The sequence below is a fragment of the Drosophila ananassae genome, chromosome XL (genome assembly GCF_017639315.1).
Source record: "Drosophila ananassae strain 14024-0371.13 chromosome XL, ASM1763931v2, whole genome shotgun sequence".
Classification (NCBI taxonomy): Eukaryota; Metazoa; Arthropoda; class Insecta; order Diptera; family Drosophilidae; genus Drosophila; species Drosophila ananassae.
In genome coordinates, this window is record NC_057931.1 from 6,663,736 (window position 1) to 6,690,941 (window position 27,206).

The following is a 27,206-nucleotide window of genomic DNA, read 5'->3' on the forward strand; positions in this document are numbered from 1 at the left end:
ACTAACTGTAACTGTATCCGAAATCAACTAAAATTTAACCAAAAATACAAAAAAAAAAACGAAAAACCACACACACATGCATTTAAAAAAAAAAAAAACAAACAAAAATCATTACAAAACTGAAAAAAAAAAAATAATTATAATAATGAAAAAAACTGCTCCTCTACCGTTACTGCTACTGTTACTACTACCGTTACTGCTCTGGTTGCTGCTGTTACCGTTACTCCATGTATCGCTCTATATATCTATATATATATATCTTTTTCTCTCTCTGTTGCTCTGTCTTTGTGTGCATGTGCGTGTGTGTGGGTAAAAAAAAAAAAAAAACAAAAAATTGGTATAAAAATGAAAAAAAATATATAAAAATAATATAAAACCCAATTGGATCGAACCTGCAAACCTTCAATCACACACATGCACACCCAAACACACACACACATACACCGACACACTGACACTGACACACACACACAAACACAAACACAAAACACCTACAGATGATGAATGTCTATTATTTCCATCATCAGGCCGACGAACTTCTGGGAACTGCCAGCGAGCAATTCCTGGGCAAGAGCGTTAAGGAGATCAAGCAGACGATCCTGCAGACCCTCGAAGGACACCTGCGCGCCATATTGGGTGAGTTTAAAACTACCATCTCTAGTTTACTGCTTAAGTTTGAAAAAAAAGTACTGCCTACTTTTAGGCTCTCCTAATAAAAAAAGCTTATTTTGTTAGTATTTTTTAATGCTGCTTTAATAATTTCGAGTTCAATTTGTTTATCCATTCTTCCATACTTTTTTGTTTCCCTTTTTATCACTTCTATTGTAAACACGTTAATGATTTTCTGTTCCTTGAATTTCGTTTCTTACTTCGGACACATCCTAAGATCCATCTTATCCTTGATTTGTTCTGCGTTTTGGAGGTTTTCTTTCAAACCAATATTATATAGTCGTGAAGATTTTTTAAAATTATATCCTAGGGTTGGGTAGTGTATCTAGTCTTTACTTGAGATCCTTTTCGGTCGAGAGTTAGGGAGTAAGGGGAGAGAAAACAAATAAATTTGGAATTTAAACACCATTTTGAATAACGAATAACGTGAGGAGTATCGACTATCGATTAACTATCGATCACCGATCACCGATCACCGATCATCGCTTGTAGTACATCTCCAAGTGGGGCTGATCGAACATGTTGATGGCGTAGTCCAACTCGTCCAACTGCCGCTCAATGGCTATCTTCCGGGTGCGGACCCTCAGCGTGGGCTCCGAAACTGGCAGATGATTGTACTCCTCGATCAGCTTACCATACTTGTACTGGGCATCCTGCAGCGCCGCCTGTCTCTCCTTCGGCGTCAACGGGGTATAGCCGTCGTATTGGGTGGTCGGCTCCTGCTTGGATGATCCGTCTTTATCCTTCTCCTCCTTCCTATCCGCCTCGTGCTCCCTGGCCACCGACTGCGGTGGCGGCATCACCTCCATCAGCTGCGACTTGCGACTTCCTTGGCTCACGCCCGACTTCTTCGAGGTGGTGCTCTGCCGGGAGATCCCGGACATGTTGGACCTAACGGTGGCATTGGAGCGTATGCTCTCCTGGGACGGCGATCGCTTCGATCGGAGGGTCTTGGCCGAGGCGCCGCTCCGGGCACTGAGTGGGGCATCCTGCTTCTCCTCCTGCACCGATGACTTCTTGCTCCTGCCACTCATCCGGGAGACGCGAGAGCACATGGACATGGTGTCCTCCGCTGGCGGAGGGGCTTCGGCGGGCGGAGCTATCTCCTGCTTGGCCTCGGCCTCCGCCCCGGCAGCCAGGCGATCCACCTCCTGCTTGCAGTGGCACTCGTGGCAGCACTTGCGTCGCATCTGGTGCTGGAGCTTCTGTTTCTGCTCCCGTTTAGGGTCTATCCAGCCGCCCTGGGCCCGGGCCCGTTCCTGGTCCTGCTGATCCCGCTTGTGCAGCTCACAGCCGCAGGGCGGCGGCACCCGACGGCGATGGTTGTCCTTGAAGCCATACGGATAGGCCAGGCCGCTCCTCAAATCCGGCGTCTCGTAGGAAGCGGCATGATAGTGGCGCGTTCGCCGCTGAATGGTCTGGCTGTGGGGGCGCAGCTTCTCCGGATAGTGGAGGACGACCGGACGCCAGAGGGGCACCCGACGGGCGTTGGCAGCCGCCAGGCACCTTCCATTGGTCTCCATGCGGGAGACATTGTTCTTGTTCTCCTGGAGGAAGTCGCGTCCTGCGTGCTGTCGCCTCAGGGCCGCCATTATACTCACCCGCCAATGGGTATTACTTTTCTTTTAAATCCAAGATTGACGGAAAACAAAAAAAAAACAGCGAAAAGAATGATTCGGTTTTGATTTTCACATAAAAGCAATGATTGAAAGAATGATTGAGAAACTTATTCCGGAACAAGGGAGACGAGAGACTATAATATATATTGTTTTTGGTTTTGGGGTGTGCGTTAAGGTCCGAGTGGAAAATTAGACTGAGCTCTGGGAAGTCACAGGCCAGCCACCAGAATTCAAATTCCACCAGAAAGGCAGGGCCTACTAGCCTACTAGCCCTTATGATTTGAGAGAGTCCCCCCATCTTTAGGGATATAATTATACTGGGAAATGCCATCTCTAGTTTAGTGCTTAGGTTTTCAAAAAGTATTGCCTACTTTTGGGCTCTCATAATAAAAAGCTTATTTTGTCAGTATTTTTTTGTAGTATATTTTGTAATAATTTGTAATTTTGCTTTAATAATTTCGAGTTCAATTTGTTTATCCATTCTTTCACCAAAAAGCCAAGGCCCACTAGCCTCCATATGATATGAGAGAGTCCCCCCCATCTTTAGGAATATAATTATACCACCAAGTAGTGGAAAATGCCTTTGGAATTGGCAATTAAAGGTTTCTTTTGTGAATAAATCAATAATGGATTACCTGACCTGCCCATAGTTCTTTTGTTTCTGGACACTTTACTTTCCCTTCACAAACTATTTTCAAGTTCGTTCTATCGGCGATGACCTTGATGGGCAATCTACATGAGGCCTTTAATTAAACATAATTCGAGTCGAGGCGAGTGGAGGGTTTATGGGCTCATCGAACTCACTATAATTTTTTTTTATTATTATTTGCTTGGTGGTTTCAATTTACTGACTAGTAGACCCACTCAGAGACTACCCAAAAGACTACACTACAGACCCGATTCCAATTCCGATTCCGATTCCGTCCGAAACCTAGTCCGAGTCATAGTTTTCAAGTCCCCCGGATAGCTTGGAGCTCGGGCTTGAGAAGCTCGAGTTCAGTTGAGAGGCGAATCGCGAAACGTTCGGATTGTTTTTCAAAAAAATTGCTAAAAAAAAAATAGTACTAATAGCGCTGCTTTTCGTGTGAAATAATTATTAAATTAATGATCTCTCGTTCTCATAATTTTATTTTTTTGGTGGCCAGTGACATCATTTGTGATAAGAGTGATTAGAAATGATAAGACTGCGACAAGTGACGTCAAAACTAATACAGAGCACTACACGCAGGGCATTATACATTTAATTAAATACCAGATAGTATCTATAGGTGGACAGTATCTGTATCTGGCAGATACGGGGCCGACCGAGTCCAATAACTAGAACCCGTTGACAGGCCGGACGAGGAACAGTTTGCCGCCAGAATGTCGGACGTGTGGATGGGTGTCTTCAAGGTGGCCATGATAGTGGGCGTCACCTCGCTGGTGGTCACTCGGTAAGGTCGTCCATCGATTGTACTCAGCACCAGGCAACCCCTAGCCTCCAGTGCCTCCTAAACTAGCACTGGAAAAAAATCTATCTTATCAGTGGGACTTAGGGGGGGCTTCCTAGTAAACCTCTTTCTTATTTTTTCCATAAATATTATAGTATTTTAATTGTAAGTCTCTTTTGTCTGACATTGCTTTTAAAAATAGTCTCTTTTTTGCACTTTACTAAGATCTTCATTGAAAAATAAATAAAAATACGTGCTTTGCTTCAAAAATTGCAAGGCTTTCAAAGTCATTATGTGATTTGAAAATCAAGTATTATTCCACCAGTCTCTTGGTTACTTTTCTCAGTGTAGAGTAAGCAACACGAACATGTCCCTTTCGCCTTTACAATTTTAATATTCGATTACCTTTCCGGTGGTGTCCTTGCAGGAACGCTTACAGTCGAAGAGGTGTACAAGGACCGCGACCAATTCGCCGCCTTGGTGCGCGAAGTGGCCGCACCTGACGTGGGCCGCATGGGCATCGAGATCCTCTCGTTCACCATCAAGGACGTCTACGATGATGTCCAGTACCTGGCCTCCCTGGGCAAGGCCCAGACGGCGGTGGTCAAGCGCGATGCCGATGCTGGTGTGGCGGAGGCCAATCGGGATGCCGGTATCCGTGAGGCCGAGTGCGAGAAGAGCGCCATGGATGTCAAGTACTCCACGGATACCAAAATCGAGGACAATACTCGAATGTACAAGCTGCAGAAGGCCAATTTCGATCAGGAGATCAATACGGCCAAGGCCGAGTCCCAGCTGGCGTATGAACTGCAGGCGGCCAAGATCCGGCAGAAGATCCGTAACGAGGAGATCCAGATCGAGGTGGTGGAGCGACGCAAGCAGATCGAAATCGAGTCCCAGGAAGTGCAGCGCAAGGATCGGGAACTGACCGGAACCGTGAAACTGCCCGCCGAGGCGGAGGCCTTCCGTCTCCAGACCCTGGCCCAGGCCAAGCAGTAAGTATCTAGTATCTGATAGAGAGAGTATCTTGTATCTGGTATCTTTCTATGAAAACAGTTGGTAAACAGCCACAAACAACCTGTTTGTCTAACTGCAATTACAGAACTAGTTTTTCATGGAATTCTAGTGTTTCTAGTTTATGAAATTGTAGCTCCAGGTTTCAAGTAATATAATCTTAACCCTCCCCTAGATGCCAGACCATTGAGAGTGCCCGTGCCGAGGCGGAACGCATCCGAAAGATCGGAGCAGCAGAGGCCCATGCCATCGAGCTGGTGGGCAAGGCGGAGGCCGAAAGGATGCGGATGAAGGCCAATGTCTACAAGCAGTACGGCGATGCAGCCATCATGAACATAGTCCTGGAGTCACTACCAAAGGCAAGTACTACTAAACTATTAAATATGAAATAAATTAATGAGAAATCCATCCCACAGATTGCCGCTGAGGTGGCTGCTCCGCTGGCCAAGACCGAGGAGATCGTCCTGATTGGCGGCAACGATAATGTCACCAACGATGTGACCCGTTTGGTGGCCCAGCTACCGCCCTCGATCAACGCCCTGACCGGTGTGGATCTGTCCAAGGTCCTGTCCAAGATACCCGGGGCCAAGGCGTGAAACCTAATGGAATGGGACATCCAGCAAATGGCAATGACAACGTAACGCATCGCGCAATGGAATTGTAAACGATAGGACGGACTAGGAAGCTAAATCTAAAGGAAGAAAAGGATCAAAAATCGGGATAAAGATGGAGACTGGATGGCTGGAAGGGTGGATGCAGGTGGCATTTGTAGATTAGAACGAGAACTCGGAAAAATGGAAACTGGATAAGGATAAAAGAAAAGTCAAACTCACAGAACAACACGAAAAATCGAGAAAAATCAATCGAACGTAGCAAAATGTACTCCGATATTATATTTATATGTATATGTATAACTGTATATGTATTTGTATATGTATATGTATATGTATATGCACACACACACACATATACGTACACCAGCCAGTGCTAGTGTCCTTTCTCAGCCTGTTTGTGTGCGTGTGTGTGTGATGTACGAACCGTGTAACAATCAAAAAAAAATCTAAAAACTACAAAAAAAAAACACAAAAAAATGAACGCGAAACCAACGTTAATCTCAGCTAAAGTTAAATATGCATTTCGTACGCAGCATTTGGTGGCCTTTTCTCGCAAAAAAAAAAACAAACAAAACATACAAAAGATATCGTCAAATTTGTAAAACTTTAATGTCAACAAAAAAAGGCAAAGTTTTAACAATTTATTTACTAAACTACTATATATTATTCACCTGCATCTAGACACACAAACACATACACAAACACGTACACTGAGAGTTCTTAATTTGTAACAACATGCCACACCGTGTGGCACGCATCCTGCTGGTCCTTCTCTATCTCTTTGTTACCACACTGCTAACTGAATTTTTTCAAACTCCAAACTACAACTACTGCCTATATTTTAATTTCATGAAAGCCAAAGAGAAAGAGAGGGGCTATCAATAATTAATCGAGATTTAGTCTAAAGTCTAAACAAAAGCCAAAAAAAAGGATCATTTCTTAAGGACTAGGCACCTATCTCTTTGAAAATCTCTCCAAAATTGTTTCATTCATGTGCCATTTTTACAAAAAAAAAAATTGACAATTCTAGACACACTTTTTCTCGATCGATTGTTGCAACTCTATGGGATCGTGCCACACCATACGCTCTTCCATTACCCACACTCACACACACACACACTCAACAACAACTAACACACTTACAAAAATCAGATATTTATTTTCGATAAATTATATACATATTTCTTTGTTAAAATTCGGCGAGATCCTAAGTAATTATCCAATTTTATATATATATCTCGTCTATAGAATATATATCCTGTCCTTTAGAATCCACAATTTATATTTTTTTGTAGTGTGTTTGTAAGCATTTAAAAATGAAAAACTCTTTTTGGTTGATAGTGTAAACAACTAAGCATACAAAAGAATATTTTTGTTATTTATTTATATAACACTTAACTGGAATTTAGTTAAAGCAATTTTTCGAGTCTTTCAGTCCCAGTTCATTCTTATATATATTTTTTTTGCTAGAGTAATTAACCATTATTTCTTTAAGTGCACATCACAAGAGCTGATCCTTGAAAACAGAATACACACCATCCCACACACCCATTAGACAGACACACCAAACACGAGACACTCTCATAAAAATATTTTTTTCTATTGTATATTAAGTGCAAGTAATTTACAAAACAAAGGTCAACAACAACAAGAAACCGAAGGAAAACTAACCAAAATGCTAAACCTAAATCAAATCTAAAATTTTGTGTATTTTGTCGTAAATAAATAAATTTAAAAATAACTATATTGATTTCTATTCATACATATTTTGAAATGGTAATTTTCTGATTTTTTCAGCGTGCTCACAATTTTATGTAACATACTTTTGGGCTTTCTCGTTTTTTCTCGTGTAGCGTTGCCGGATCGGTCAGAAAATATGAATTAGAGAGCCTATATATTTATTGTCCGATTTCAACAAACTTTGGATGCAGTTCTACTAATATCGATGGGCTGATTCCGAAAAGGTACAGTGTTTCCAGATCGGGCCAGAATTGCGCCTTCTAGAGCCTATATCTCGGCCATTTGTGGCCCGATCTGGCAACGCTGTACATTTTCGGAATCAGCGTCCCAAAATTAGTCGAAATGCATCCATAGATCGCCGAAATCGGACAATAAAATTTTTAGCGAAAATCGAGGAAAAACGTGATGTAACCCCTTTCCATTTTTTCAAAAATCGGGTCGAAAATGAATTGTTCGATATCGAAAAACTAATGATGCATTTCGAAGGATATTGGAGTCCTGATCCCAAAAATGCACAGCGTTGCCAGATCGGTTGCGAAATGGCCGAGATATGAGCTGTAGAAAGTACACGTTTTTCAAATGCTCATATCTCGGCCATTTCTCATCCGATCCGGCAACGGCGTACATTTTCGGAATCAGCGCCCCAAAATTAGTCGAACTGCATCCAAAGATCGCCGAAATCGGACAAAAAAAATTTTCGCGAAAATCGAGAAAAAAACGTGATGTAACCCCTTTCCATTTTTTCAAAAATCGGGTCGAAAATGAATTGTTCGATATCGAAAAACTAATGATGCATTTCGAAGGATATTGGAGTCCTGATTCCGAAAATGCACGGCGTTGCCAGATCGGACCAGAAATGGCCGATATATAAGGTATAGAAATTCATGTTTTTCAACAGCTCATATCTCGGCCATTTCTCAACCGATCTGGCAACGCTGCACATTTTCGGAATCAGCGCCTCGATATTAGTCGAAATGCATCCAAAGATCGTCGAAATCGGACAATAAATTGTTTTGTAAATTCTCGGTGGCCGGCGGCCAATTTGTAATTCGCAACCAGTTCAAGCGCGGAAAAGTATAAATAGGGCGTCGCTGCACTGAAATCCTCTTTGAAAATCCTTAACAACTCCGCCATTTACCGTCCGATTTTCACGTGTGATGTCTTAAACGACTCGTTGGAGCCCCCTTATGCGAATGATGCAAAAAAAATATCGAAAATCCATCGATTAATTTTTTGGTCAAAATCCTGAAATTTTTTTGCATCACTCACTTATGGGGACTCCAACGAGTCGTTTAAGACATCACTCGTCAAAATCGCACGGTAAATGACAAAGTTGTTAAGGGTTTCCAAAGAGGATTCCGCGGCAGGGACGCTCTATTTATACTTTTCCGCGCTTGAACTGGTTGGGAATTACAAAATGGCCGCCCGGCGCCGAGAATTCACAAAACAATTTATTGTCTGATTTCGACGATCTTTGGATGCATTTCGACTAATATCGAGGCGCTGATTCCGAAAATGCGCAGCGTTGCCAGATCGGTTGAGAAATGGCCGAGATATGAGCTGTTGAAAAACATGTATTTCTATAGCGTATATCTCGGCCATTTCTGGCCCGATCTGGCAACGCCGTGCATTTTCGGAATCAGGACTCCAATATCCTTCGAACTGCATCATTAGTTTTTCGATATCGAACAATTCATTTTCGACCCGATTTTCGAAAAAATGGAAAGGGGTTCCATCACGCTTTTTCTCGATTTTCGCTGAAAATTTTATTGTCCGATTTCGGCGATCTTTGGATGCTTTTCGACTAATTTTGGGACGCTGATTCCGAAAATGTGCGTCATTGCCAGATCGGGCCACAAATGGCCGAGATATAGGCTCTAGAAGGCGCAATTCTGGTCTGATCTGGCAACGCTGCACATTTTCGAAATCAGCGCCTCGATTTTAGTCGAACTGCATCCAAAGTTTTTCGAAATCGGACAATGAATTTTTCTCACAAAATTCAAAAAAATGTGACGTAACCCGATCTGGCAACGCTGTACACCGTAAAATAAATAAAATTCTGAAAGTTTAAACGTCAATTCCGTCTTTATTTCTCAACACGGGGGTTGGCATGTAAGCCGCCGCTTATAATGCGTTTAACAATGAAATATCTTACAGAGCTAGGCAAAAAAAAATATTTTGTTGGATAATTAGTGGGGGAATATCATAATTTCGTCGTTAAACTGTGAAATCTTTCAACACTCGACTGAAAAATCGGTCCGGCATTAAGTATAGTTATATGTGTATTATGTGTATATGGATATCGGTCTCTAACTATTCTAAACTTATAAGATATGGACCAATCGAACGACTAATCGAGACCTATATGTAAAGCCTAAGGACTAAATATTTCCGAATTGTTATTTAAATGCGATGCTAACTCTAAAAAAGGCCTAAATCTTGAGCCAAAAGTTGTTGGTCATCATGTACAAACAAAATCGAAGCTTCCCAGTGGATGTCCGAGGAAGAAAAAAAATCACAAAAAAAAAAACTTAGCAGCTAGCAGATCCGGTTTAGTCTGAGAACTTCTCCTTGAGCTCGCGGCGAAGGATCTTGCCGGTGGGATTCTTGGGCACCTCGTCGACAAAGATGACGCCGCCTTCCAACTTCTTGTAGTGCGCCACGCGCTCGGCTACATAGGCGGCGATTTCCTCGGCGGTGGCCTTCTGGCCCTGTCTGAGAACCACAATGGCCCTCGGCGCCTCGCCGTTCACCTCGTGGGGGATGCCAAAAACAGCAGCCTCCAATATCTTGGGATGATCCCGGAGTACAGCCTCCAGTTCGGCGGGTGGCACCTGGAAGCCCTTCACCTTGATCAGCTCCTTCATGCGATCGGTGATGTAGAAGTAGCCATCCTCATCATAGTAGGCCACATCGCCGCTGCGCAGCCAGTTGCCGGGATAGAAGGTGACCTTGTTGGCCTCCTCGTTGTTCAGGTATCCGGACATCACCTGTGGGCCACGAATACACAGTTCACCGCTGGCTCTTGGCCCCACGCCCTTGGAATCGTTGCCATCTAGAGGCACGATCTTGGCCTCGGTGTTGGGAGGCAGCACGCCGGTGGAGGCATACCGGGTATTACCATCCGGAGTGAGCAAGACCACGGGCGAGGCCTCGGTCATGCCGTAGCCCTGCTTAAAGACCGTCTTCGGGAATCTAAAAAGAGAAGCTCGATGTTAAGAAGTGATGGAGAATCATTTAAAGCAGTACCCACTTTTTGAGGAATCGCTCCACATCGTGTTCTCCAATCGGAGCTGCTCCGCTCATCACCACCCGCAGTTCGGGGGCCGTCTCCTGGGTGAGCTTGGGATGGTTGATCATGAACAGGGCTGGGAGAACAAACAAAAATGATAAAGTTAGTATTAAAATAACAGCGCTGATTGTCCCCCAAATAAAATGACTTTCGATAAGCGTCTTATTTTTGGGAACAAGAACGAGTAAACAGAAAATACAATTCCAAAGATAATGCTATTCCTGGACGTCAATAAAAAAATGTTATTTTTAAAATAAACTAATCTTATTTTGTACAAAACAATTTCATTGTATTGTTTTTTGATTTGTTTTAAATTTAAATTGGAAAAAGCCTTCTAAACCGCTTCAACCGGAGATTGTTAGAAACTCATTTCAATTAAAGCCGGTTTTCGAAATCTTTTTTTTTTTCGTTAAACTATTCGAGCAGGTAACCATTAATATGTTTATACAACGTTTGATTTGTTTAAATATACTATAGGAAGTGCAGTATATAGTATCTCCACCTCAACACCATTTACTCACCAATTGGAGGCACCAGATTGAGGAAATTTCCTCTGTACTTGTCCAGGGAGCGCATAAAATCGTCCGGCTTGAAGCAGGGCATCGTGGCCAGCCGACAGCCCTGTCCCAGCTTGGAGAGCATCACCACCGTCAGCCCGTAGATGTGGAAGAAGGGCAGCACCGCCGGCAGTGTCACCTGTGGCCCGTTGACGTCCAGCGGCAGGGAGGCCTGAACCTGTTCGCAGTTGCTGCTGATGTTGTTGTGGGACAGCATAACGCCCTTGGGCAGGCCGGTGGTGCCCGAGGAGAAGGGCAGGAAGACCATGTCATTGGGGGTGAAATCCTTCGGGATCTGCAGATCTTCGTAGCGGATGTTCTGAGTGCTGGTCAGTTCACTGAAATCGATGGCACCCTCGGGCAGGGACTCGCCCGGACTAGTCCGGATGACGGCGATGGGCAGCTTCTTGCCGATCATCTGGCAGGCCTGGCTCAGGATGGGATAGACGGCAGCAGTTCCTACCAGGAACTTGGCACCGCTGAAGGTCAGCTGGCGGGCGATCTCGTCTGCAATCGAAATGATGGTACATGGTAAGTGGTGGAATAGCAATCTTTCGACTTTGGAACTGGCCAGATGTCGCCACCTCCCTCGGCAGACGCCAGATAAGGCATATAGCGTCTTTGACGCACTCGAAGGGGCCTCTCTTTGGCCTAATAAAGTACTTAGTATAGTATAGTATGTAGACCAGGTCGGGCAGTGCGTATTTGCACAAAATTCTTGGCCATTTCGACGCTAAATTGCCTTAAATTTGGGTTTATGGGGGTGCGCCTAAAGCAATTCTGCAATCATAATGGGGGTGTCGTAAGGCTCTGTACTCTGCTCTCTCTCCATAAATATTATAAAATGAGCAATGTCTCATTAAGAGGTTTATGGACATGTGTTTTGTTAACTGATCTCCCAAATCTTTACAGCCTTTCTTTTGCGGGATCTGCTGTGTAAAGAAACCTTTAGACTCTGTCGCCAGATTACGAACAAACAACAGCTGCTAATAACAAGTATCTTATCACTCTGGACTTGAACTTACCCGACGTATAGATGGGATTCATGGTGGTCACCGTGAGACCGGCTTCAATGGCCCCCAATGCGGCGATAGGATACTCCGGCAAGTTGGGCAAACAAACACCCACCACGTCCGGCTTGAAGAGCTTGAACTGCGTCTGCAGGCGTACGGCGAAGGCGGCGCTGGCATCTCGCATCTGGGCGAACGTATACTGGCGATCGGTGATGACACACACCTGGAAATTCCCCAAGAATACGGTTTAGTTGGCCGATCAGAAATCTGTGGGACTTATCTCAAGTGCCAGCAGGTGGGTGGTGCGATATATATATTGTGAAATTGAGGAATAGTAAGTACCTGATAGGGGGTTAACTAGTTTAGCTCACAATTAAGGGGTCATAAACATTCCTAGCCATCAGATAAGATTAGTTTTTTGGGGACATTGCCGAAATCATGCCACTACTAGCTCCAAAAAGATGTGCCTTAGGTCAGTTATGGGCTATGATGGGGGGGCTTTATCGCGACCTTGCTTCTGCCCGGAGCTGACCTCCAGAGTCTTCTGAGGGCCTAGGTCGCTCTGGTTTAAATTGCAATCTAGGGGGAGGGTTTGTCCACTCAAATAAATGCGCATTCACAAATCGCAGGCGGTTAAAAATAAGCCATATAAATAGCATTTCAGCATTTCGTTCAAATTGAAGCAAACACCACACAGAGCACACATCATAAACCAAATAAGCAAATAAATAAATAAATAAGCGGCTAAAAAATAAGAGAATCATTTCGTGCATTTGTTGATGATCCCCTCGAACCGCACCGCTACCATCGCACCGTTCCGGCTACGGCTTCGGCTTCGGCTTCCATCGCAACCGGCCGGTCCAAAGTTCAGTGGGGCAAAGTACAAAGTCTGCAGAGTCTAAACGAGTCGGTTCTCCTCGTTCTCCCTCCCTCTCATCCTCCCTCTCTATCACCCCCAACTAGTCCTCTCTCTTTCTCTCGCTGTCCCCCTCTTTCTATCTGTCCTTGTCTATCGCTCACATTTGTCTCTGAAACACTGAAGCGTTTGTTGACTTCTGAGCGCCAAAGACCCCGGACCCCCGGACTACGGGCCACAGGCAACATCAACAACAAGTGCTGGCTGACTTGGCGGGTTTGGCGGGCCGGCCTCTCTTTTTGGCCAAATTTAGCCATTTTTTTAAGCACAAATTAGATACTTTTTTGGGAGCTAAAATATGTGTTTTTTTTTTAAGAGTAGACATTATTTTGAGACATTACTTCATTACTTATAAGGCATTTGAAAGTTTAAGATTAAGAGATTTTAATGAAAAATCATTAGTTTTTAAGAAAAATATTTAAAAAACTAACAAAATCTTGAAAGGTTTTCTAAAAACTACTTTTTTAAGCACACATTTAACTTATTTTTAGGAAATAACATTCAAAAAACTATCATTATTTAAAATAATTAATCAAAAACCTATTAAAAAATCTTCACTTTTCTAAATCTTTATTTTAGGAAAATATTAGAAACTCATTTTTCATTTTAAATAGTCTTTTTTAAGAAATTACTTTCAAAAAACTATCTTGTTTGGAAATAATTCTCAAAAACCATGTATTTCAAACTCAAAACAAACTAAAAAAAACAAGTATTTGATGTTTTTGGAGAAATAAGAAACTAAAAACTATCATACTTTGAAAAAATACCTTTAAAATACTATCTAAAAGCGTAAAAAACCATAAAACACTGTCTTCTCCAGACTAAGCAAGTATTTGAGATTCTTTAAAATAAAAACAAGAAAGGAAAGCTAACTTCGGGCGGAGCCGAAGTTTATATACCCTTGCAGTTCAGTCGCAGTCCGCTAGGTGGCGCCACGCATTTTATATCATTAGATATATAGCGGATCGTATATAGTTGGCCGATCCTTATGAAATTTGGCAAATCAGATTATTTTGTCCAAAATAGAATCTGTACCAAGTCCCATCTTTCTAACTTAAAAAACACCAAAGTTATGCCAATTCCGATCGTTGTATGACAGCTATAGGATATAGTCGGCCGATCCTTATGAAATTTTGTACACAAGATATTTTGGTCAAATATAACATGTGTGGAAAGTCTGAACCCTCTAACTTAAAAAACACCAAAGTTATGGCATTTCCGATCAATCAGTTATATGGCAGCTATAGGATATAGTCGACCGATCCGGGCCGTTCCGACTTATATACTGCCTGCAAAGGAAAGAAGGGTGTGTGCAAAGTTTCAACTCGATAGCTTTAAAACTGAGAGACTAGTTTGCGTAGAAACAGACAGACGGACAGACGGACAGACGGACCGACGGACAGACGGACAGACGGACAGACGGACATGCTCATATCGACTCAGGAGGTGATCCTGATCAAGAATATATATACTTTATAGGGTCGGAGATGTCTCCTTCACTGCGTTGCACACTTTTGACCAAAATTATAATACCCTCTGCAAGGGTATAATAAATAATTTGAGAGCATAAAAAATAAAGCTAATTTGTCATCACTGTCAAAAAAATCAAACAGAAAAAAAAGTCAGAAATGAGCCAAAAATATCGAAGGAGGCTGGACCCCAAAGCCAAAACCGACTGCTGACGTCGATTGGCAAAAAAAGACAAAAAAGAGCAACAAAAAATGAAAATAATCAAGAGAAAAACAAACGGAATGAAAATAAAAAATTGCCGCAGCAATTAAAAGCGCATTATAATGGCGAACTTATCAGGGGAATCATCGGACAGAGTTAGCTCTTGATCCCCCAAAGTCACTTCGCATTATTAGAGATTTCAATTAATGAGTTTGTCATTAAAAACTGAGCTTCAGTTAAAAAAAAAAACAAATTTAAATAGCCAATAACAAGTGTCCCACAAATGAGTCATAAGAATGCAATTTCTTTGTAGTTTTTAACAAAACAAAAAAAATTAAAGTAGAAACACTTGGGGGCAGTAGCCGTGACAAGTAGAACTACTACTAATAAATCGGTATAAATCAACACGAATTCCCACCATAACGATGACACAACTAAAATTTATATCTTATCTGAGAAGAGCTCTTGGGGGGGATAGTTGTTTTCCACAACTTGTTCTCAAACTTATACATGAAGGAGGCGCTTCCCCATCAATTGCTCTTATTTAACAAACAATAATAATAATAATAATAAAAAAACAAAAGGCGATCTTTCAGCTTCAGTTTCAGCTTCAAAGCTTTTAATTGCATTTAATTCAACAATTGCGAGGAGGGTTCTCTGGTTACCCCCACACTACTACACTACACTGCACCACAAGTGATGGCAATAAATTTCAATGAGAATTATTTGCACTTTGATTTGCAACGAGGAGGGAGGCGCAGTGCCCAGTGCCAGTGCCAGTGCCCCTCCTCCTCCAACACGCCGGAAAGTGAAATGTTGACGAAGGTCGCCGGGGGGCAGGCTATTCTATTCTATTCTATTCTAGTAGTAGTCAGTAGTCGCACTTATGCAAGTGAGGGACTATTTATAGACTAGGGACTGCGACTAGGGAACAAAAATTAGCACTAAACTGGCACACAGTAGTATCGGGTATCACATATACTCCAGAAACCCAATCAGAGCCTCAAGACAAAGAATATGTATTTCAAGAACTCATATTCGCTTGAACGCCACTGACTACTACTGTCATGAGGTATTATCTGGAATCCCCGAGGCAAATTAACTCCCAGCCAACCGTAGTGGTCGGGATGGATGGATGCCAACCGGAACGGGAATACAAATCGATCGCAAAATGGAGTTGTAGCGAAATTCCAGACCGGAACGACCGTCTATTGGAATCTGGAGCCGGGTGAGGGCCTGTTTACTACATTTCACTTTCCCCCTCTTATCACAAACGGCCAAGACACGGACCTCGGGGCCGGTGCTCTTATCAGGAGAGCCCCCGTCATTACGGGTGTCCGACAAGTCTAGCCCGGCCGGGGCGGGAGGTATACGTATTAATGACCCAAATACTACTCTCTTCTCTGATAATAATACCGATAAGTAGTACTAGTAGTACTAGGGCCCTCCACGGGGGGTGGCATCATACCCAGGACCGGGAGGAGTACGAATAAGCAGACGTAAATCAGACTGGCGAATGCCGGCGTTCGTTTAAATACAATATACACTTTATATATAGCAGGGCATATAGCAGTTCATAGCTATATAGGTTCAGGTTCAATAAACCGCCATAAACAAACATCGAATTGTGTTTTATTCCCACTGGCAGCAGTACTAGTGCCTACGACAATGTTTTCTGCTGGCATTTAATTTACGATCCTTTCTGGCTCTCAAACAGACTGGGAGCTGGGGGCTGGGGAGCTGGTGGCTGGGGTTTATGCTTTATCGTCGAAAACCCGAAATTTGTTTATAATGAGCGATTCGAGAGGAGATATCAGAAAAGCAATAAATCATAAAAAAATAAGATTTCTTTGGCTTTGATTATGAGATACTAAAGATACTAGAGATACTCGAGATACAAGATACAAGTGTTGGTAAGTCAAGGTTGAGATACAAATTCTTCCAAAACTTCATCTTAAAAACAAAAAAAAAGAAAAAGCCCACTCCCACTGCACTCTCCACTCTCCACACTTATCACTTCATTTTCACTTCCACTCTCCACAACTTACCGCTGCTGTGCGGCTCTCCCACTTCTTAAAGTCTCGCCAGACGTACTCATGGATGGCCACATTCGGCACCGTAATGGGATCATACGGCGAGGTCTTGTAGTAGCCATCCTCGGGAGTATAGTGCAGGAACTTGTCCGTATCGCTCTGCGGGCGCTCCCTGTGGGCACTGGCGGTGCTGGAGTTGCGCTCCCGGCGATTTGTGGATATGGAACGTGTTGCCGACTGCAGGGCACTGCCCATGGCGAAGGAACTGCGCAGGCGCAGCAGATGAGCGGCTGGATACATGCTGGCCATCGGACAAAAAAAGGAAGTTTACTTTTGCGGTAACAGTGATTCCTCGCGAGCTTCAGCTGTGGCTGGTTGGTTGGTAGTAGGAGGAGATGGTTGTGTCTCGGAAAGGTAAGGTGGTGGAGCTGCCGCCGTCTGTTGTGTCGGGTGCTGAGACTCGACTGTCGTCGCTGTGCGGCGTAGCGCCAAGTAATGCCCGCTGCTGCCGCTTGACTCTGCCTCTGCCGCTGCCGCTGCTATTGCCTCTCACTCACACTCACGCACAACCAGTGTAGACTACAAGCACACTCGATCGCGTTGGCGTTTCTCGTTGTTTCTATCTCTGTCGCTGCCTGTTGCTGCTGCACTTTCCACTCTCCCCACTCTCTGCGGGTGTCCTCTCACCGGCCGGCTGGTCCTTGCACTCTCTCCTTTCTCTCTCTCACAGGGTGGCTGCAACTGTAAATCAAAGAAATTGAAACTATCTGTCAATGATGCAATGGAATAATTGCTCTCTCTCTCTTTGGAGAGATATTATTTTGGGATCGGGTCCTAGGACAATATTGTTTCTATTAGAACCCATTAGTACTTGATGTCTAAAAACTGGTATTTACCAAAACGTGCTACCCACAAGTACTATTTATGTGTTTATCAATTTCAATAGAAACCCTTTAAATTGTCACGTTGGTTTGTAAATATTGGATAATTATTTTGATAGCACTTGAAGGCCCTCGACTTGAAGGAGCTAAACCCTTAAGGAGCTGAAAAAAACAGTGGCTTTGGAGCACAGTACTGCCATGTATTAGTCAGAAAAACACTTCCTTTTTGTTATTATTTCTTATCGTTATCGCGTGCAGTGCAACGGCTTCTCAACGTCTCTGGTATGGAGGTGACTTGCGGGTCTTTTCCGCCACTTATCACTTTCAATTCGGAAGAAAATTGGTAATTTGAACCTTGATCGCTGACTCAAACACCTGCAGCTCGGAAGGCATAAACATGAGTGATATAAAGTATCTGCCATCAGATTAATTACTTATAAGTAATCCAGAAGATTGAATCTCTAGTCTAATGGATTATTAAAAATTCCTCCAATTCCCCTCCCATAACAGTTTAAAGTGCATTAACCTTATTTTGGACCAGGCCTGTGCTTATGCCCTGGGCATCTCAGTGGAGAAATTCAACACTCTGGGCCACAAGCTCTGCCAGCTGACGGAATTTCCACGTTTGTAACGGACACTACTGTTGTAAGCCAACAACAACAACAACAACAAATACCGTGTAATAAGAACTTATCGTGGAAGCAACAAATCCGAAAGCCCCAACAACAATTAGAGAGCGTCCGTAACCGAGCGTCAAGGCCATCAGAGGCCTCCCCCACCCCCCCATCTTGCTGAATTTGCATTTCTCTCCACCCACTCTCTCACTGAGAGTGCATTAGTTTGTGGAGAGAGAGAGAGTGGAGATTTTTACAGTGGGATTGGTCCCTGGGGCCGGGCTGCTATTGCATTCTATAAAAATGTCGCATTTATATATATACTTGTTATTCAACAGTTGGATAAGAAGGCAATGCAACTGCAACTACATATTATATCCCACACGAGTCAAGCCCATTTTATTCGCATAACGATATTCAAACAAAATTACACTGCTCTGCATCTCTCTCTCTCACCCACGATAACAGTGCCTGTCATAAAATTAGCTACTCTCCCGTTTGCATAATTGTTGCATTTGTTTATAGGAACGTGTTTCTAATATAACTGTAAACCTTGATAAAGAATTTATATAATTAATCTCATAAGAAAAACTGTTATCATACCTCTTGAATAAATTATTTCGCTTCGATGACCTCCGGGGTGACTATTCGAATGACCTCCACTGTGTGTGTGTGAATGCAAAAAATTCGTTCGCTTTCTTGCCGTTATTGAACTTTGTACCCAGGCTTGGAGTGACTCGCCCCCCCAGCTCACCGTTCAGGTCCACCTTCTCGGTGCTCGAGAGACCAAAACAAAATCCAAAATGTTTATCCAAGCAAACCAGTTTGACTCGACTTCATTAATGATGTTTTTATGTTATTGCTGTGGCAGTGGCTGTTGCATATGCATTTTTGAGGCGTTCACTGTTCCCCAACTTGTTTACCGTCGTATGGTCTCTGGGATTTAGATTTCATCGGCTGGAAGGCTTAGGATTCGACTTTATCAATTAATCCTGTTTATTTTGTTTATTATGCGACTTGCCACAGGTCTCCGCTGCCACACACACACACACACCTGACTAGATTGGGAATCTGCTGCCCTCTGTCGCCAACTTGATGCTTTTTAACGGCGCCAAAGGGGGGCTGCTCCCAAGTAGCGGTGGTTGCTTCTTCCAACGAGAGCATCTTGCGTGTCATTCCTCCAAGAGAGAGAGAGAGTGAGAGCCAGGGAGCGTGTTGAGAGAGGATTGCGAGGGTGGCTCTGGTTCTCAGGTGTGTCACCTTAGCTATTATACGGCTGGTAATTTAAATATTTATACTGAAAATTAAAAAAAATATATATATACATATATATAATTTGTTAGCATATAATTAATATTTTTATAAAATATTTATCAACTAATTATTATTTTTAATATTTTCTGTTTCTGTCTTTTTTCTGTAAATTTGTTATATTGCCCCGATCATTTAAAAATTAAAAATATATAAATAAAAACTTACATTCATAAAAATATGTTTTGATTTCTCTTCTTCTTTCTTGTTCTCCCCTTCGTACAACATCGACATTTACAGTTACTTCAGGACTAGCGGGGCTCCACAGGCTTACATACATACATACATATGATCATACGTATAAAATATGAAACTACGAAAGTATCTGCAGCTAGAACTTATCTTATTGATAGAAACACTTCATCTGGACCTGTAAACAGTTAAAAGTTAGTCATTTACTCCATAATTAGTAATAATTTTCCACAAGACGCTGCCATTTTTTGTTCTTTGCTCACAAGATGGAGTCTCGGATGTTTCTTTTCCTAAAATCGTTGCTAATTTCATAATTTGGTGTAATTCCACATCCGTGCCAGTTCCAGACTGAACAATACTACTTATTTAAGTAATTTATTTAGTTTTTTAATGGTTTTTTAAGCTTTTTGTGCCAAAAATAAATTCGACGCTCCTGTCGATCAATTCCGAATTGCAAATGGCGTCCATTCAAAAATACCAACGATTTATGCCGCGCTTTTCTGCAAAGTTCGCGTTAGGCACAAATGAGGAACAACTTGAAAAGGAGTAATAAAATACAAGCCGATCTGCAGAGACGCACGAAGTTCTCGAAGTAAAAACTTCATTTTAAATGGATTTAATATAAAAAACAATTGAAAAATGATTTAAATATCAGCAAAAGAAAGAGTGATTCATGATGCAGTTGTAAGGTTTTTGTTTAAGATGTTAAAATTGTGCAAAAAATTCAGAAAATTCAAAATAAGAACAAAAATAGAGCGTTTTCTAAGGAATTCGTTATGTGTTTTGCTTTAAATATCAGGGATTAACGTAGAAATTCAATATTTAAAGTTACTAGTTCCATAATCATTGAATTTCGGGAGCAACAGGGTGCTTTACTGAGAACTGCTTGAATACTGCTTTAAAAATGCTTTGTTTTACCACAGGTGGCTGAAATTGGAGACTTGCAGCGCATGGATAAGAAAGCAGTGGAGAACTGGACTGAAATGTAAGAATATTTCTATTAATAAAGTTATAATTAATGAATTTATATTTAAAAGGTCTAGATAACTACCTAAAGGAGAAGAAATTCTGACTGGAAGAAGGAATGACTGGACTAGAGACCTCCATCCTGACACCTGATAATGCCACATTGGGGATATTATATCTATAAAAAAAGCTCATTAGATCATTTAGTAGATAGAAAACTCAATAATAGCTGCTACTTACTTGACTTGGGTTTGGTTCTCGGTTTCTTTGAACTGAGTTTCAGATAACTTATAGAACTAATTGATAAACGGTAGGTATTCCTTCCTCTGGCTCTTCTCCGGACCGATTTGTGTTGAAAGTACTTCTCTACATGTCTTTTTTTTTTAAACATTTTTCATATTTTCCTTAAACTCCAGCACCAGAAACTCCCACGGAGGATCTATCCGATTGGGAGCAGTCTCCTATTGACTAATGGTCCAAGTACTTGGCCTCTCCTCCTTCTCACGACTGGAACTTGGATGATTGGCTTGTAGATTCCCATCCATATTGTTGACTTGTTGATTTTCATTAATTGGCTCTTTATTTAGCATCTGCGGCTGACAGATCTGGGGTGGTGGGAAACTAAATGGCGATACCACTGCCCTGCAATCCTGGCTTTGAGCCATTTCTAGACTGAAACTTGGCTGATTCGTTTGGACATTCACATCCTTGCTGCCATCCCCTGGAGCGGACAATCTGGTCAACTGGGGGACACATATCTTGGGTGGCGGAAAACTAAATGGAGAGGGAAACACATTGACCTCTTGATTCACATCCATATGGACATCCGCCACCACTGGGGTGAACTGAGGATCACAGATCTGTGGTGGCGGGAAACAGAACGGTGAGAGCACTGCCCCTTCACCTTGCCTGCCACTCGTTCCTACACCCACATCCTTATAGTCACCCGATAGTCTGGCATGTGGAGCAAACTGGGGATCACAGATCTGTGGTGGCGGGAAACGGAACTCTAATGGCACACCATTATCACTGGTAGTTGGATTATTCGTTCCAACATTCACATCCTCATTGCCAGTCGTAGGACTAGCATGTGGAGCCATCACCTTGTTCAACTGGGGATCAGAAATCTGAGGTGGTGGATAAAAGTATACAGATTGTACTCCCTTGCCCTCTTGACTTGTACTTGGATGATTCACGTCCTGATTTCTATCCCCTGGACTAGCATGTGAAGCGACCACTGGGGGTAACTGCAATACTGATTGTCCTCCCAGGCTCTCTTGAAAGGAAGTCATATCTGGACTGATTCCTGGATGGTTTGTTTCTACAACCACATCCTTATTCCCATCCCCCTGTGGGGTTAACTGCCTCTCCTTTCTCTCTTGGTGGCGGCGACCCTTCTTGTTCCTCTTCTTTGTGGTCTTTGCGCCTTCTGCCGGAATTGGAGGGCTGGATGGTAGAGGTGAGACTGCCCGGAAGTTAGCCGGCAACCATTGGTTCGGATCTATAACCGGGGTAACGCAACGGGGTAACATTGAACTGGAACAGGACGGGTAAACTGGCGGGTCTGGTGCTGGGTGGGTCTCCATGACTTGTGGTACTTCCTGGGGAGTGATCCCCGACACAGTCTGGTTGGAAGTTGAAGGAAGGGTCTGTTCCGGGACTATCGTTTCAATAGATGGCGCTTTTGTAGCCTCACAACTCATCCTGGCGCCACTATTCACATCTTTCTTGGTAGGAGTCTCCCATTTGAGGCCATAGGACACTGGGGCGTCACCATCAACTGGGTTAGGCAGTGGCTTCCGCTTGACAGGTGGTTGTGATCCTGATGGAGAGGCAGAGGAGGCCCTGTTGGAGCCCAGGGTTTCAAACTTTGTCTTCTGACAGAGGGAAGACCCAGGTTGCGCTTCTTCGGTGAGATTCTTTGAAGTCACCACGGGCCTGTTGGGAGTACTCAGCTTGCTAAATAGATCTTTCCGGCAGTTTATCACAGCACTGTTTACAGGAGTACCATTTTTATGTTGATTTTCCAGAGATTGATAGAAAAGGGATCTGTTTCGTATTGAAACTTCGGGTATTCTCTTTTTGGAGTTAACAGGTTGAGCCAACTCCTTGGGATCGTATTTCTTCAAGGGATTCGAGAACAAGGCTTTACCACGAAGGATGACTCCTGGAGTGCGAAATTGAGCTTCTTCATTAAAGAAACTAAAGTCCTGTTTCAGAGGAGTCCTTATATTCAGTGGAACCCTCGAAATTCTCGTCTTTGAAGGTGAAGCTATGTCGAAGGTGTCAAGTAGATCTGACTTACTCTGGGGATTGCCTGGGAGTGCCCACATAATAGAGCCTTCAGCTGTATTACCCTCATAGGTCATCGAGGATGTGTTCAAAGCGGTAACCCAATTTCCCTTAAATTTCAGCGAAGGATCCTCAACGACTGGCGTTTCACAAGCTTCTGGAGGGCTTCCGGCCGAGCTGGAGTTGGGTTTGTCCTGACTTGTACCAGGCTCTCCTGAAGAAGCTGCACCAGCTTCGTTGCCTCCATTTTTGGAGGTCTCAGTCTCTGGTTTCTTAGACTTGTAGTACCTCGGCGGCGGGACATACCGCCGTGGACCCTGGGTCCTGACGAATCTGGCCCAACCCATTTTCGCTGCAAACTTCCGCTTCAACTTTTTCAGTTGGTAAAGCGGAGCGACTCCAGTGCCCCGACCCACCGACCGACCTCTAATCTTATCTGGAATAAGGTGACAGTTTAAGATAAAGCTAAGATCATTCAGATCTTAAAGGCAAACTCACTCCTGATCGATTGATTTTGGACTTCAGCCTCAGGTGTCTGACTTTGTTGTGAAGGTCCTGCCTCAGTCTGTGAAGAGGAAGTCTGCTTTGGAATGGCACCCGTGGAGCTCTGGATAGCAGTTGTCGTCTCATCTAAAATAATTTCAAAATCAATTCGTTGCTCCAGACTGGAAAATCTTAAAAGGCTAACTCACCCTTCGTCGATTCATTTTGGACTTGGATCTCAGAATTTGGACTGGGATTAGGAAGCGGCTCTGCCTCGATTGGCGAAGAAGGATCCTGGGAGGCGTCCTCGGGAGGAGTTGTCGGCTCGACTGAAGCTTAAAAAGATAAAAGTTTAAGTTCAATCTGTTGCAAATCTTGAAGACTAACTCACCATTGATCTTTTCAGCTTGGACACAAGTCTCTGCTGGCAAATTCTTGTCTAGAAAAGCTGCCTCGCTCGGCCCAGAAGCTGAACTCTGAACAGAAGTAGTTGGATTGTCTGAAATGAGGATAAGGTTCAAAATTCATCCTTTCAAAGGTCCAGGTAACATCACCTTTGATCTTTTCATCTGGTACTCCTTTGTCAAGTGGAGCACTTAGGTCAAGAGGCTCTGCTTCGGTCTGTGAAGGAGTTGTTGGCTCTTCTGAAATTAAATATCTTAGGGATATCTTAAGGAATATCTTAGGGATAAGTTTACCTTGAATCTCTTCATTCTGATCTTTGGTTACTATCCCATTTACCACGTTATAGATTAAATTAAGCGAAGAAAACTTCTCCTCCATTGACTTAATAATTTCAAGTGAGTTTCTATCCTCTTCAGGCTTGGAAAAGTTCAGAGCCTTGGGTTGCTGTACAACCGACACATTTTTCAGAAAAGGGCTAGGGAACAGCTTGGAATCACTAATGGTGAAGGTACTTTTCCTTGGAGTGGCGACAGTCGACTTCATCTCATCATTCTCATTCTCATCCGATTCCCAGGCATCCTTAGGGTTGCGGTACAGCATGGAATCCCTACCAGTGAACGTCTTACCCTTTGGCTTGGAGACCACTTGCTCCACAACACGTTCATCCTGCTTATGGGGATTTTCAGGAATACGGGAGAGTATAGAGCTTTTCAAAGTATAATTAGAGCCCATTGGGTTGTTGACTGGCGGTTTCCGGAACTGGCCAGGATCATTATTAGAAAAACCCTTTTGGGCGAAGAAACCTTGCTGCTTCATCGGTTGATTAAAGGTGTCCTCGGGTTGACGGGCCAGCATAAGATTAAGAGGAGTACTTCCCACTGGTTTTTGGACTGTTGGAGTCTGCGCCTTAAAAAGTGTATCAGTTAAAGCATTTCCCTTTGAGATGGGGACTGAAAAATCCCTCAAAGGCACATCGCATCTAAAGGCCAAGTCATCCCCAGGTTTGTGGAACACCTGAGACACCACCATCGGGTTAACTGATTGATCCTTCAATGGAATATTGCTCTTATGGACATCCTCAGGTTTACCCATCACTTTGGCCACTGTATTAGTGGAAGTACATCCCTTTGGAGTGTCCACTGCTTGTTTTACAGCAGGTACTGAGTAGGTGGGCAAATTTCCCCATGGGTTGTACACTGCTTGCTTTATAGGCATAGTATTTCCTTTTGGGTGCGGATTAATTGCTGGATTCATAGAAGGTACTGAGTCAGAGGGCATTTGTTGGTTATGAATTGCTTTTTGTATACCAGGTATTGGGTTAGAGGGCATATTTCCCATTGGACTATGGATTGTTTGATTCTTTAATGGTATGTCGTTTCTAAAGGCATCCCCAGGATTACAGAGTACCTTAGAAAATGTATTAGTTGAAGTATTAGTATTTCCCATTGGGGATTTGACAGCAGGTACAAAGTTACTGGGCATATTTCCCCTTGGGTTGTGCACTGCTTGCTGATGGGGACTAATAGGCATGTTATTTCCATTGGGCGGGGGATAGATTACTTTATTCATAAAAGGTACTGAGCTAGAGGGCACATTTCCCATTGGATTGTAAACTGATTGATTCATAGAAGGCACGGAGTTAGAGGGAATATTTCCCCTTAGGTTGTGAACTGCTTGATTTATAGCAGGTACTGAGCTACTGGGCAAATTTTCCCTTTGGTTGGTACTGATAGCCATGTTGTTCCCATTTGGCGGGGGATACCTGAATTGATTCATAGGAGTTACTGAGTTAGAGGGCCCATATCCCCTTGGGTTGGGAACTGCTTGATTTATAGCAGGTACTGGGCCACTAGGCATATTTCCCATTCGGCTGTGGACTTCTTGCTTTATAGCAGGTATTGAGTTAGAAGGCATATTTCCCTTGTGAGCTTGGTTGTAAGCCGATCGCTCCCTCGCCGACCGCTTTCGTCTATTTTTTCTTGAACTTTTTTTGGACTTAGCCTGGCCTTTAGCTCCCCGAGTTTGGGACGCAGCATCGCCAAACTTGGCCATGGCCCCATAGAGCAGGTTGAGAATCGGCTGGAAGTGATCTGTGTCCTGCAACAACTTCGTGGCTTGAAGAAGGACAGCCACAAATGGGTGACTATTAATCGAACTCGCTCCGAGGCCGCTGTCTTCTGCCTGGGCATTGTTGGGAGGATTATTTTCACTATTCTCCTGATCTTCCACAGACTGTATCCACATTTCCAGTCTCTGCTTAATCTGTTCTACGTTTTCGGGCGACAATTTCCCCACAATCCCATCGGGTGATGACAAATCTCCAATTTTTGACGAAATAAACGACAGCACGTCCTCGATGGTGTTGTTATCGAAGCTTTCTGAAGGCTCTTCGGTTTTAATTGTGGGCTGAGTTGGGTTATTTTCCCCGAATGATTTGCTAATATGGAATTTGTTAATTCCTAAACTCATGAAAGTAGAGGAAAGCCCACTCACCTGGTTGCTCCTTCGAAGTCTATTTCAGTGGAAGTATTGGCATCATTCGATGGAGGATAGCTCCCAACTATTTCACAGTCACTAGAATCACTAGAAATTAAGGCTATTCTTAGTACTTGAAGATAAAATAGTATTATATAGTAATAAAATAGTTTAGTTGGCACTTTGCGAGCTATTTTCTGATTCTGCAAATAAATATTAACTTGTCATGGTGTCTTAACCTCAAAAATAAATTCAAAATGGCGGTCGGAAAAGGTTTGTGTGTTTGTATGTGTGTGTAATCTTCAAACTTCTGGAAGTTTGCTAAGAAAATGGTGGAAATGGTTAACCAAAACTACTATAATTGGCTTGAACTTAATATTCTTAGACACTTTAAACTTTTTATGTACTTATTTATGCGGCTAGGCAGTCTTTAATCTCAAATAATTTCTTAAACTTAAATTCTTAACGTCAAAAAACGCGAAATCGGCAAGAATATGAATATGAATGGCAAGTTTGTATGAATGTGTTTATGAAATGGCCATAAAAATGTATAAAACTAATGAAAATATTCTTCAACTGACCTTTCGCTTGATAAATTTTTCATTTTTTTCTCAATTTCTGCGATAGCTGGCAGCTCTTCAGCCTGGTTGGTTGGCTCTTTAGAGGAACTGCAGTGCTTCGGAGACTCGTTTGGAAAAATACTCTTATAGTATTCATCGTCATTTTCGAAATCTGCCTGCAGTTCCAGGCACTCGCCATCCTCCTCTTCATTGTGGCCTGGCTTCGCTTCACTCTCCTCATTCAGATCATTGGAATCCTCCATTTGATCTGAATTTTCCTGAGGCATCACTTCACTATTTATTGTTTTGTCTTCAGACATCGCTTCACTATACTTCTTTTCCTCCTCAGACATCCTTATTTTTCACCTTTCTCCTGTCAATGTTGAGACACAAGTGAACCTTCTCAGAATGACTTGCTGCGGAAATGAAAGCTAAGGAAACCGACACTTTCTGTCAATT

General features: G+C 43.0%; 4 protein-coding genes and 1 long non-coding RNA gene across 12 annotated transcripts in view; 1 reads left to right on the plus strand and 4 right to left on the minus strand.

Annotated features, from left to right (window-relative positions):
* The window catches only part of LOC6502243 (flotillin-2), a 105,585-nt gene extending 98,498 nt beyond the window's left edge, over nt 1-7,087 (plus strand). For 6 of the 8 annotated variants that reach the window (XM_044717065.1, XM_044717061.1, XM_044717068.1 and 3 more), the window contains 4 exons: nt 528-636; nt 4,146-4,713; nt 4,908-5,091; nt 5,149-7,087. In XM_044717065.1, the coding sequence (XP_044573000.1) occupies nt 528-636; nt 4,146-4,713; nt 4,908-5,091; nt 5,149-5,328 (1,041 nt within the window). In that variant the 3' untranslated portion in view covers nt 5,329-7,087. Of the gene's footprint in view, nt 1-497; nt 637-3,438; nt 3,722-4,145; nt 4,714-4,907; nt 5,092-5,148 lie in introns of those variants that run through there. The other 2 variants (XM_044717067.1, XM_032453461.2) reach the window with 2 other exon arrangements.
* Nucleotides 727-2,503, minus strand: LOC6502180. The gene has a single exon (XM_032453459.2). It carries the CDS (start codon nt 2,259-2,261, stop codon nt 1,149-1,151), a length of 1,113 nt encoding a protein of 370 aa, XP_032309350.1. The 5' UTR covers nt 2,262-2,503; the 3' UTR covers nt 727-1,148.
* Nucleotides 3,660-4,198, minus strand: LOC116655557. The gene is made up of 2 exons (XR_004310626.2): nt 4,124-4,198; nt 3,660-3,789 (listed from the first exon to the last, which is right to left on the minus strand). It is a non-coding gene; the product is annotated as an uncharacterized LOC116655557 (long non-coding RNA).
* Nucleotides 7,088-9,152: 2,065 nt separating the features above from the next.
* LOC6502179 (probable 4-coumarate--CoA ligase 1) lies at nt 9,153-18,835 on the minus strand. The gene is made up of 6 exons (XM_001966035.4): nt 18,667-18,835; nt 16,584-17,309; nt 11,961-12,171; nt 10,900-11,442; nt 10,340-10,454; nt 9,153-10,281 (listed from the first exon to the last, which is right to left on the minus strand). Exons 2-6 carry the CDS (start codon nt 16,875-16,877, stop codon nt 9,639-9,641), a joined length of 1,806 nt encoding a protein of 601 aa, XP_001966071.2. The 5' UTR covers nt 16,878-17,309; nt 18,667-18,835; the 3' UTR covers nt 9,153-9,638.
* A 95-nt stretch (nt 18,836-18,930) lies between these two features.
* LOC123257520 lies at nt 18,931-27,034 on the minus strand. Its single transcript, XM_044716964.1, has 12 exons — nt 26,769-27,034; nt 26,206-26,295; nt 24,006-26,149; nt 23,862-23,951; nt 23,699-23,806; nt 23,517-23,642; nt 23,323-23,454; nt 20,773-23,260; nt 20,618-20,710; nt 20,485-20,544; nt 19,543-19,744; nt 18,931-19,360 (listed from the first exon to the last, which is right to left on the minus strand). Exons 1-8 carry the CDS (start codon nt 27,032-27,034, stop codon nt 20,994-20,996), a joined length of 5,223 nt encoding a protein of 1,740 aa, XP_044572899.1. The 3' UTR covers nt 18,931-19,360; nt 19,543-19,744; nt 20,485-20,544; nt 20,618-20,710; nt 20,773-20,993.
* Between the last annotated feature and the right edge of the window lie 172 nt (nt 27,035-27,206).